Raw genomic sequence first — 12,386 nt, forward strand, 5'->3', positions numbered from 1 at the left:
ATACCTAATTGTTATCTCATTTGTGAGTGGTTAGGTGTTCTCTCATTTGACTAATTAATTATTGACATGCAACTCAAGAGTGCTTATATTTGAAGTTGCAGATTTGGCAAATAATAGTGCAGATTGTTGTGATCAATTATTACAATATGCAAAAGGATGAAAATCTCAAGCACTGGGTGCAATTTTTGGCGAAGAACAAGCTCGATAGTGGATCATTTTCCAAAATAAAATATTTGTTAAATGGGTTATTAATTGTAAAAATTCAGTTAAAGTGAAAGTCTTTAATTTGTCAATTCTTTCAAAGCACTAAATTTGTAGCCGGTTTTTCAAAAAAAAAAAAAAGAAAGAAAGAAAAAGAAAGAAATTCCTACAAAAATCATTTTTCGAAAAAAAAAAAAGAAAAATCTGATTTTTGGAGCGTACAAATAAAATTGAAAAAAATTCTGAAAACAGAGGCATAAGAATTTTTGACAAGAATTTGTAATGTTTCTTTTTAAAAATAAGTCAACAAATTCAAGGACTACAAATATTTTAACGTTTTTCAAATTTTTTTATTAGTCTACAAACTATGCTGTATCTTTACTAATAATAAAGCTGAAAGTCTCTCTGTCTGGATGTCCAGAGGATGTCTGGATGCAAATTATTATGAATATATCAGCCATATTTTACAATAAAATAAAATCTAAGCAAGTACAGTTATATCAGGAAATCTTCCTTGGAGTATTATGCATTGATTGTAATACATAAGTAGAATTTTATTTTGGAAGTTGTACCAGTGCCATAGGATGTAAAATGAATTCCTGTTTGTTTTCCATTTGCTTTTAAGTGAAATGAAACATGAATAGAAAATATGATTTCAACTTCTCATAGAAATCCTTTAAAATATTAACTTCAACTTATTATCAAGGTCAAACTCACTTAGTCCCTGAGGTGCTACAGTCCTTGAGCATATTTCATACGTTCCTTCAGATACAACACATAAATTCATTATGTTTGTGTCTGTTGGGTCTGGTTTCCAGTCATCCAGTGATGTTTCAAAATCATCAGCGAAGCGTATACATAATCCTGAAATAATTAGAAAAATATTTTTATCGCAAGACCACAAAAGAAAGCAATAAACCATGTATTATCCATCTGATATTTATTGTAAAAATGTAATGTGGCAATTTTCTTCAACTCATATGGGACCTTGTAACCATTTTCTAATTTCAGGTTCTTTTTCTTCATCTCAAATGCATGCAAAATTACAAATAAATAATTGCATATGTTTCCAACAACAGGCTATGCATATGTCCCAGCTAGGCTGATCCTAATCAATTTATTAATCCTCAATGAAGATCAACAGTCCTCTTAAAGCAATCTACCTTTTCCTCATTACAGCCTGCCCAGTAAGCTGTTCCAAATGCCCATAACCCTACTACAGTAGTAATTTTAAATAATTTTCAGGTTAGCGAGATATTTGAATAGTTTAAAACAATGACCCCTTTGTCCCACTTTCTGTGCAAAAATTTAACCCATTAACATCTTTCATTTTGATAAATTTAAACAACTGAATCATGTCCCTCGCTGACTCTCCTTTGCTCTAGGCTATACATATTAAGCCTTTTAAGTCTGGAATCATAATCTAAATCAACATCATTTTGTTTGTTTACATCATTTTTCCAAATAACATAACATTATGTATTAATTTATGCATTTTGTTTTCAAGGTTTTTTTTCCAACGTCCGTATTTCTACCTGTACGATGAACGCTGTAACTCTAGTGTTAATGCCCTTAAATTTGGATTTTGTACAATGCTGATAATGACTTTGAAGGTAAAGATAGAAAATGTTTGTTAGGTACAAGGCATTTATTTGATTACCAAGTATTAATTGCCAAGTTAAGTCTGAAATTCAACTTTCATCTTGATTTGAAACCACTCTGAGCAAGATGCCTATAGTGGAAAGATTTATTAAATTTGAAAACATAAAATTTTGGCACTGTAAACATTGTCCCGAAATGTGTCCATAAAGCAGATATCAAAGCTTGAAATTTCTCAATCAGCTGCATGCAGTTTGTTAAAAAAGAAAAAAAGAAAATGGTGTAATTGATGACTTTTTGTGTCCTAATAGGTAAAAAGCTATTGTTCGAGTTGTGTCTCAAAAAACTTCCTGCACAAACTCCTTTGAAGTTTAGAGCACCAAATGTATGGAGCTGTAGCCTGTAACAACTTAAGCAGTAAAATCTATGAGAGAATAGAACTTTTTGTGATAAAATGGGTAATGTGAGTAGATAGTGTTAGAAAAGATTATAACCCAGAGAAAAAAATCTCCTATCCTTAATCCTTTAAGATACTCGATGGCGTGGAGGAATCTTGGAAGAGCGATTGATGATTTCTGCATTTAAGACTGCAGCATGGAAAACAAAGAAGAAAGAGAGATGCAAAAAAACCCAGATATTTTGAACAATAGAAAAAATCTGGAACTTAGGGGTACATTGGGAATTTTGAGACATCAAAAACTATTTTTCTTTTCCACATTGATATTAAATCCATACCATAATTATTTAAGGCTTTCTTCAGATGATGTCATTTCTAAACAATCTCTGTAACAAGCACAATTGAACAAAAACTGAAAATACACTTGGTAAAGATGTTTTTCCTTTTGTTTTGCATAAAATATAACTAAAATTTGTGGTTTATGTTCAAAAAGAAGAACTGAAAGCAATTTTTGTTCATTATTATGAATTTTATGAAATGTTTTTGGGGAGATGATTTTATACTTTTGTATGAGTTACCTACAACATTTGGTTTCCTAAAAAAATAGCATGTTCTAAATTATTTTTTCGTCCATAATGTAAGAGAATTAGCATGCTGTATATGATCTCGTTTCATATTTCTTCATTCCTAAATGGAGGATAACATTATTTATATATTATTTATATGGTTAAATTAACACAGGCACCCTAAATTATAAATAAAAATGGGTTTCTTAATGTTTACTAGATTTTACAATGAACTGTTAAAAAAATAGATCAGAATGAAAGTGGTTTGACTAAACAGTATTTCATTATACAGTATAACTTTGTTTTAACGATACCCAATTTAACGATTTCCTCAATTTAATGATACATTTCACTGGTCTGGAGGTTCGAATTTGACTGTATTAAATGTCAATGCTCCTTGAGTTTGATCCTTTATTTAATGTTAACTATTTCTGGCCCCTTGACAATCATTAAATCGAGGTTATACTGTATAACTAATATGTTCATGCTCATATAGATATATATACCTGTAAATTTAGCCTTGCTGACTAATGATCCACATGAACAGGCAGATATTCTTGTACTTTCTAATGTAACAACAACAGCAGCTTTCAATTCTGTATCATACATTTTGTTACTAACATTCTAAAAACGTAAAAGAAACACAATAAATAGAGTATGAAGTCCAAAAATATTTTACAATATTTTAATATACTGATAAATTAGGATTCAAATGATTAGAACTTACTTTCTTATAGCCTTCTTTTTTCTATATTAAATTAAAAAAACAAAAACAAGGGGGAAAAAAACAATTATACTTTTTGTGATAAAGAGACTAAAAATAATTTGAAAAGCTAAAAACGATTGTCAATATAACGCTCAATTAATGCAATTTAATTCAAAATTGCTTTAAATACACTTATAGTACAACAAAGAAATAATGAAATGTTTCTTTGTCGAACTATAATTTGGAAATGTAATAGTGTAAGAGACAGCATATTTATTTTGTTTTCCAACATAACTTTATAATGATTATATATTTATGTAAAAACATCAAGTAACATATTATAAAGCATTAAGCAAGCAGGAGCAGCTAACTTGCACTTACTCCAGCATGAGGATTTAATGGCAAACAAATACCCATATCATCGACAGTTAATTGGAGAAAGAGAGTTCCCAATGCCTGTGAACTAAGTTGAGATATCTGAGGAACTCTTTCAAATACTTGCTGAGTTGCAGTCAATACCTGTTTATCAAGAGTAGAAATAAAATTGTATTACTAATCTTCGTAAGTCACAACAGTTTCAAAAACAAAACAAACATTTGTTCCTAAATAAGTTACCTCTTTGTTCAAGCCTGCTCTTTGTTCGTTCCAGTATTCATATGCATTTTTGTAATTTAGCCATACTAAGACAGCTGTAATGTGCAAAGAAAAAAATATTTCACTCACATTCTTAAACATCAAATTCAATAATTCCTAAACACTTTGAAATAGCACTTTTTTTTTGCTCTCATTTATACAAAAACATATTATTTCAACTACTAATTTAAATTTTTGATAAACTAGTTTGATTTTAAAAAAAATCACACCCATTACAAAAGGTATTTATCCCAAAGAATTTTAACTGACAAATAAATCACACATATCCTTTTGAATAACCTTTTTTTACAATTTAAGTTTAAAAAAAACTTGTTTTATATATTTTAGTGCGCAGTAAAGAGTGATATTGTTTATCATCTCAACACTGAGAGAAAGATAAAAATTTCATTCGGTCATCTTTGCTATTTTGGCACTAGTTTTTTGAGTACAAGAATAGTTCCATACACATAAAAAATTAGAAATGGCATCCACAAGATCAACCTTTTGACTACTGTTTTCTTCTTTCAATAACAGCACAAAAATTACTTAAGAGCGAAGTCAATTTTACCTTCTAAAAACATGGTAATGAGGATGTTTTATGAAGTTATCAATTAGATCATTAGGTTTTAATTTTTTTTCATTACTCTGCTTTGAAAGAGCTCAAATGAATTTTTTTTTTCATAAAATAATGTGAGAAAACACTTAAGTGCTGTCCCTTTTTTTTTCAACAAATTTGACTCTTCCCCCATCACACTTCACCTTACCTTGTCTCCTATTGTCTCATGTTATGTTATTTTTCATAAACATATTGTTATAAAAAATGAGTGATGTCATGCGTCTTGTTACCCCATTCCTCCCTTTGTCCCAATTTCATGAACACTTTTCTTTTCAAAACATAACATCATTTGTGGATGTCCCCTTATTAATTTTCTCTCAATGAGATGGTGTATTTTCTCACAAGCCAACGCTGCATCTTTAACCACAATTCAGGGAATCCTGATTTATTAAAAGCATAACTGTTGAGTAAATGACAAAAATCAGTAATTATTGTCTATGATTCAAATAAGGAACTATAGTCGAAGAAAATTATAACAGATGAATTTTAAAATGGCAATGTGTGTGATTTAATTATAACTTAACAGAAAAAGGAACCCACTCCTTAAAAGTGTTGTTAAAAAATCGACTATCTTAATAAATCTTCTTCAAAACAAAGTGTAAAAGGCTGATCTTCTAGAGCAGATTGGATAGCATCATTTGAAATATGCTATTCAGTTCTATAGTTGCCTTATTTTTAAACATTTGAATTTGTACAAAGTGTGATCAAAAAGTACAGTGAATGAATTTTTATAGCAGCTGCTGAAGCTATATCCATATGCTGTGATTTGTCCAGTAGTATGATAACCTGAAACTAGTAGGGACAAGTTGTAAAAGAAGTTGTCAGTCAGCTGAGAGAGCAGCTAGAGTGAGGTTGAGTTTATTGTGTCTGTCGCGCGACGTGGACTTTGAACAGCGTATTAACATTAAATTTTGTTTTAAGTTGCAAAAGAGCTCACAAAATGTTAAAATTGGTGCACAGCGATAATGTGGTAACTCTGAAGACAACAAGTGGTATGACTGATTTAAAAACAGAAATGAGACCGTTGAAGACGAGCAGCGTACAAGGCTTCCAGTAACCTCAAAAACAGAAGAAAATTCGCAAAAAGTGGAAACAATGATTATTGATTAGTTCAAACAGAGAAATGACTATTTAAGAGCTACCGGAAGACCTTAAAATCTCATACAGCTCTGTTCAAAGCATTTTAAATGACGAGTTACAAATGAGAAAAGTGAGGGCAAAATTTGTTCCCAGAATTTTGGGTGATGAACCGAAGGAAGATGGTGTTTTGCGAGTTTTTGGCCGGAAAAATGTTTCTCTCTGAACATATTCACCATACTCAACAGATTTATCACCACACGATTTCTGGCTCTTCCAAAAAATTAAAACTGTGCTTAAAGGAAAACGTTTTGACACCATTGTTGACATTGAGAGGGCTAAAAGCCCTTCCAAAAGATGCCTACCAGAAATGCTTACAGTCATAGAGACAATGTTTAAATAGGTGTATTGTTCGCCAAGCACACTACTTTAAAGGAGATTAAATCAAAAATTTTATGTAACCTTATTACTTTTTTTAACAAACAATTATTCCTCGCATTTCTTGATCACACCTCGTAAAATGGACAGTCAAAGCTAGATCACAAATCCAACAACTGGACATTAAAAATTTCGTAATAACATGAAGGAATAAAGAATCATATAAGATGCCCATTTTTTCAGTTTATTCGGGAAGCCCAATACTGATTATCAAAAACACAATAAATTTCATTGAAAATTACAAGACTTTTTATACTTACTATCTTAGTTATAACGAATAAATACCTTTTGCTTGAAAATTAAATGAATGAATTACCAACATTTTGGTGCACAAAAATTGCAAATTACTGCAGACATGTGCTTTGGTGTAAAAGGAACACATTTTCAATGCAAAGAAGTGTGAGCTTTTAGATAAAGAGTCATCTGAAGAAAGCAACACGATGGAACAGAAGACAGTATAAAGAGTAAAAAAGGAATTAAAAAAACAAATAAAGCAAAATGACACCTGGACACCTCCAGGAAAAAAGACATTAAGTAATAAATTTCCAAGAAATCCCGTAAACAATGCAAATTGTCCAATAAATGAGTCCACTTCAAATAAATTAGCAATAAATTTACTGACAAGAAAAATTATGTGTTGAAGCATTGTAACAAAGAGAGAAATGCAGAAAAAGCAGAGTAAAGGATAAAAAATTTTGAATTAGTTGATCATAGATCAAAATAAGAAAGCAAAAAACTAGACTGGTTCCTCAGGATATGGAAAGATTCTCAAAACTCAAGATCAGACAAATTGGGTCATTTTTGGATAATTTGATAAGAGTTGAAATCAAAAGAGAGATTGAAATCCCAACAGTGTTGAGCAATTTATTTAGCTGTTGTTTCTTCACATAGCTTTGATGTTCTTTTAAACAAATTTCAAAGAATGAGGCTGTCAATCTATTCGAGTCTGCAATTGCAATCAATTTTATAAATCCCACAACAGTTAAGAGGATGAACAGAATCTTTAAGAGAAGGGAATGAAAGTTTTTAATGGGTTTACCCATGAGTTTTATTAATGGGAGAAAACACCACTTCGAATTGGAATCGCTTTAGAATCTTAGCAACATGAAAACTAATATCAGGAAAGAAAGGCAAAACAACCAAATTTTTAGCGTTAAAACTTCTATTAAGAACAATACTTTGAGATTTTTTTGCAAATTTTTTTTTAATATTAATGAAATCAACTAAAGCAGGAGGATAGTCTCAACCAACAGCCACAACTCCTAAATAGTTAAGTTCCGCATTAAGAATTTTTTGATTCATTGCAGTAGATGTAAACAAAGAATACAGCTAGCAAGAAAGGGTTCTGACATAGAAAAGACAATAAATGACAAAAAAATCTGTTATCAGGGCTGAGAAACAAGTAAGGCTTAGCCGACTTACCATCAGTTAACAGCTGGATAAAACACATATTGAGCACTTGATGACAAAAAAGCAACTTTTAGAAAAAAATAATAAAATAAGCAATTTTTTTCCTAAAAATGAAAAATATTATTGTATAGTACAGCGTCTTAAAGATGAAATGCTAATGATTTTTTTCATTTGTTCAATTGAGACTTACAGGATATTAATATCACATGGGTGCCCACCTGGGGGGGGGGGGGTCATGGGGCAGGACTGCACCATTAAAATTTTTAGGAGGGGCATGTTTTGAGGGGTATTTTTTCTCTTGGAGGGAGGGGTTCTTGCTTTGGGGTGGGGGGTCTTTGCAATATTCAGAGGGGTGCGTCCATGCTCTTAGGGGAGTAGGCACCCCAAAATATCATATTAGATTACATATTCAATTCCTTGTGCCTTGAATGTTACTTAATTCCACACAAATTAAAAAGACCTGGAATTTAGAGAAATACTATTCCACCAAAATAATACCAGTTGAACAAACTAAATTTTGGAGATTCAATCTAAATCATGGCACAGAACTTCAGTTTTGAAAGTTTTTTGATTTGTGAAAGATACTTGGTTAAGGAAAAATTAATTGGTTAATTAAAAAAAAGTTTTAAGGGAATTAAAGGTATGTATTTATTGGAAATAATTTTATGGGAATAAACACTGACACAAAAATAGACAAGCACAGAAAACAAATTTTTTGGTTTTTGGCAAAATGAGTAAAGAATAAAGAGGCTGTATAATGTAATGACTATTAATAACTAAGTAGAAGTTTATTGCTCTATGTCTCATAACAAAAATGAGAAGTTCAAAAAGTGAATAATTGAAACAGCTCTCACTTGACGTTTCAAAGCCACTGAAACTATTTATTATTTAGAATTAAGATAATAATGTAATGTACTTAATTTACCAAACTTATTTTTTGATATTTATGAGAAAGACTTCTGAACTAATACAATTAATTTTATGGAGCTTAATTTTAACAAAAGTGCTCTGAAACAGAAATCTAACTTTGTCATCCAGAAAACATCAAAGTATACTGTAGTTCTTGTGTACAGTACATAAAATATATAAAGGTTAGCGCTATCTTTATACATAGAACAAAAAGATGATCTGAATCATCAAATATACCTTTATCCAAAGCTATAGGTTGAATATACATTAGTGGTCTATTTAATGTTATTAAAACAGCTTCTTTATCTTCAGAATGACTTGAAATCATTTCATCCTATAAAAAATACACAAATACAGTATTAAACCTGACCAGTAGTAGGAAAAACTACATTTTGTTTGTAGCGAACAACAACTACTTTTTTTTTAATGTAGCGACCACAAACTACTTTTGAAATGTAGTCACTACTTTGCTACTTTTCAAAAAATAAGTAAATATTATATACACTAAGGTGTCCCACAAAAAATGGAAGTCGTTTTTTCAAGTCGCATACCCTCTTATATTTTTCCTTTTAGGTCAAAACAATTGTAAAAATAAGTTTCAAATAATTTGAACAACATCAACCCGTGCCGACTTGCGCCTGAAAGTGTAAACCAGCACTTGTATGCTAGGCCAAATCAAGAAATTTTTTTTTTTAGAAACTCGAAACTTCTGTTGATTTCCCCTATACCCCACATGTACCACAAAATGTTTCTTCCAATTAAAAAAAAAACATTTAGATATCCCATGCAATGCCTAAAATTTTAAATTTTTTTCAAAAAATTGATTGTTTTTTCTATTTATCTTTTTAAAAATTACACATCAATTTAAAAAAAAATCAAGTTCAAAAATTATTAGCGCACACATTTTCAGATCAACATTTGCAAATAAATAATAATTTTTAAAAAATGTATTTAAAATGAAATATTTAATTTAAACTTGAAACAATCCATATCTTGAGTACTATGTGGGAGACTTAACTGCTGCAGGAGAGAAAAAATTTCTATTTAACGCTAATTACTTACTTTACTGTTTATATTTTTCAGCTTGATATTTTCGTAAAATTTACCTTAAATTTTTTTAAAAATATATAGAAAAAAATCAATTTTTTGAAGAAAATTATCAATTTTAGGTCAAATGTGGGATGCCTAAATGTTTTTGAATGAATTTATTTTTGTGGTGCATGTGGGGTACAGGAGCAACGTTTTATCAACAGAAATTTTGAGTTTCTACATTTTTTTTTTATTTGGCTTAGCATAACAAGTGCTGGTTCACACTTTCAGACACAAGTCGGCACACAGGTTGCCGTTATTCAAATTATATGAAACTTTTTCTACAATTGTTTCGCCATAAAAGAAATATATAAGCGAGTGTGCAACTTGAAAAATCAACTTTCGTTTTTTTGGGGACACCCTAACAAACACACACGCACCGTTTGAGGATTGAACAAAAAAAGGTTTAGATTGATAAATTAGCTTATCTGAACATGGAATATTACTAAGAATTATCTATTATTTCTTTTTAATCCAAATATTGCTGTTTTCATGCTCTTATATAACACTGTAATACACCTATTTATTCATGAAATTCACCGCCAGCTCAGTCATTTCCAGTCGAGGACTGCAGTTTCGTGCTTATTAGCACTCATCAGCCCGGCATAGGGAAGTGACTGAGCTGGAGATGGAAAACCTCATAAGGAAGCCAAGAGTGCCAAACAAACTGGTAGCTAATATAGAATTAGCGCAGACCAGACGAGTGACCGAAACAGACCTATTTATTGACCTATTTATTGTAAGCTGGCCAGTGCAGTTCAATATCTTCTTCATCCCGTTCTATAACATTTACAGTAGCTTCATTATTCGGTGAATACTGAAAAAGCACTCATTTTGCGAAACATTGATTTTCGCGAATTTTGCATGCCCGTCATAATCAGGAAAATTTAAGCCTATCGAAATATTTTTGGGGTTCAACTTTCGGTCTTTTCATATAAAATTCACAAAATTTTAACTTGCAAAATCACTGATATCTTCATTTTTACGAAAATAAGTGCCTTTACAGTATTAGAACAATAATCTCTTTGAAATCTGAAACCTTCAGGGGTGCCCCCTAGAAGCAAGGGCACACCCCCCAAACTGGTAAAACCTCCCCAAAAGCAAGAGCCCCCCAAAAAGAGAAAAATATCCCTAAAAACAAGCCCCCTAAAAATTTCAATGTTGTAGTCTGCGCCATGACCCCCCTAGGTGGGCATGCCTGGTTCCCCCACGAGACATTCTCAGCAGTCAGAAAAAAGAAAACGAGTTGCTAAATTGAAATTTATAGCTAATTCATAAACTTTTCTTTTTCAGTCAAGTTCCATCGATACAAATATTGTAGAAATATGGAAATTACGATGCCAAACAAACTAATGACGTCAAACAGATAGAATGTATGGTGTCAAAATGAGATGCATGAGGTCAGTTTGTATTTTTATAAGTCTTATTTCTCATTGGATTTGCTGATGTAGGGGAATGTGAGGCAAAGTGAAATGGTTAAGATAACTTACTTTTTTCAAAATGAACAAGTTGGAATTTTTTTTTTTTTTTGAAGATTAGAGTACATAAAGAAAGAACAATATATTTTATGATAAAACTTGCATTGAAACATTATTTTTTATTTTTGGCAGTAAATTCGTCCCTCCAAAAAAAAAAAAAAAAGGTGGAAATTTTTCACTTCTTATTTTTATGAGGCAAAGTGAAATATAAAATATTTTTACATTGAAATTTTTTCGATTTGATTATTTAGACAATTTTGATCAAATAAATAAGTAAATAAAAGAGTGAAAGAACATAAAAGGAAATGAAACAATAAACGAATAAATAAATAGATAAATAAGTTAATGAGAAAAAATAAATCAGTTTAAAAAGTAATGAATGAATAAGTGAATTTTCAAATGAAGGAATGTAAATGAAATAATTAATGAAGGATAATGAAGTGATTTAATAAAAGATTGAATAAGTTAAATGAAATGAACTATTTCACTATGCCCCATCCACTTTGCCGTGCATGCACTTGACTAACTGTACAAATCATTTAAAATACAAACAACCTTAATATTAAACAAATAAATACTGCACTGAATAATAGTAGAATTCAATTGATATTTAAAATGTTAAGAATAATATTTATTTCCTTTAATAAAAACAAAAATACTTTTTGATTTATGAAAAAATATTACAATATTACGAGAAAATATACATATATTTTTGAAAATTGCTTGTATTATCAGATACTTTGATTTTCAGAGGTAATTTATTCTTGACTGGAATAGACTACATGTATCACTACATTAATAGATTGGTGGCGCTAAAAGCAGAGTAAATATTTCACCATTTCACTTTGCCCCACATTGTTGTGTAAAATTTGTGCCAGTCAGATTTGTTTGAACCTGCTTTTCTTTTTTCAAAGTTAATTAAAAAGTATTTTCCAGAAATCTCTACTAACTACTATTTTTTGTATTGAACTACTCACTACTTTTTTTACTACTTTACAACTACTACTTTACTACTTATTTAAAAAGTAGTACACTACACTACAAAATACTGAAAAATGCAGCTACCACAGTAGCGTTGCTACTTGTAGCGTGCTACTCTCAACCACTGCACCTACACATGCTTTGCAAAAATAAACTTTGAATTGTATTTATTTATTCAGTACGAACAAGAATGAACTTCTCTTATTTTATAAAAATTCATTTCTTCCAGTAGCAATCGTACACAACTAAATCATTTTATTTTCATACCGTTAAATTTACAGTATAA

The 12,386-nt window shown here is 30.4% G+C and overlaps 1 protein-coding gene across 1 annotated transcript in view; it reads right to left on the minus strand.

Annotated features, from left to right (window-relative positions):
• The window catches only part of LOC129219139 (bridge-like lipid transfer protein family member 1), a 222,328-nt gene that overhangs the window by 86,414 nt on the left and 123,528 nt on the right, over positions 1-12,386 (minus strand). The window contains 5 exon segments of the mRNA XM_054853459.1: positions 919-1,065; positions 3,270-3,387; positions 3,851-3,988; positions 4,085-4,158; positions 8,790-8,886. Of these exon segments, the coding sequence (XP_054709434.1) occupies positions 919-1,065; positions 3,270-3,387; positions 3,851-3,988; positions 4,085-4,158; positions 8,790-8,886 (574 nt within the window).

This window comes from Uloborus diversus, chromosome 3 (genome assembly GCF_026930045.1).
Source record: "Uloborus diversus isolate 005 chromosome 3, Udiv.v.3.1, whole genome shotgun sequence".
Classification (NCBI taxonomy): Eukaryota; Metazoa; Arthropoda; class Arachnida; order Araneae; family Uloboridae; genus Uloborus; species Uloborus diversus.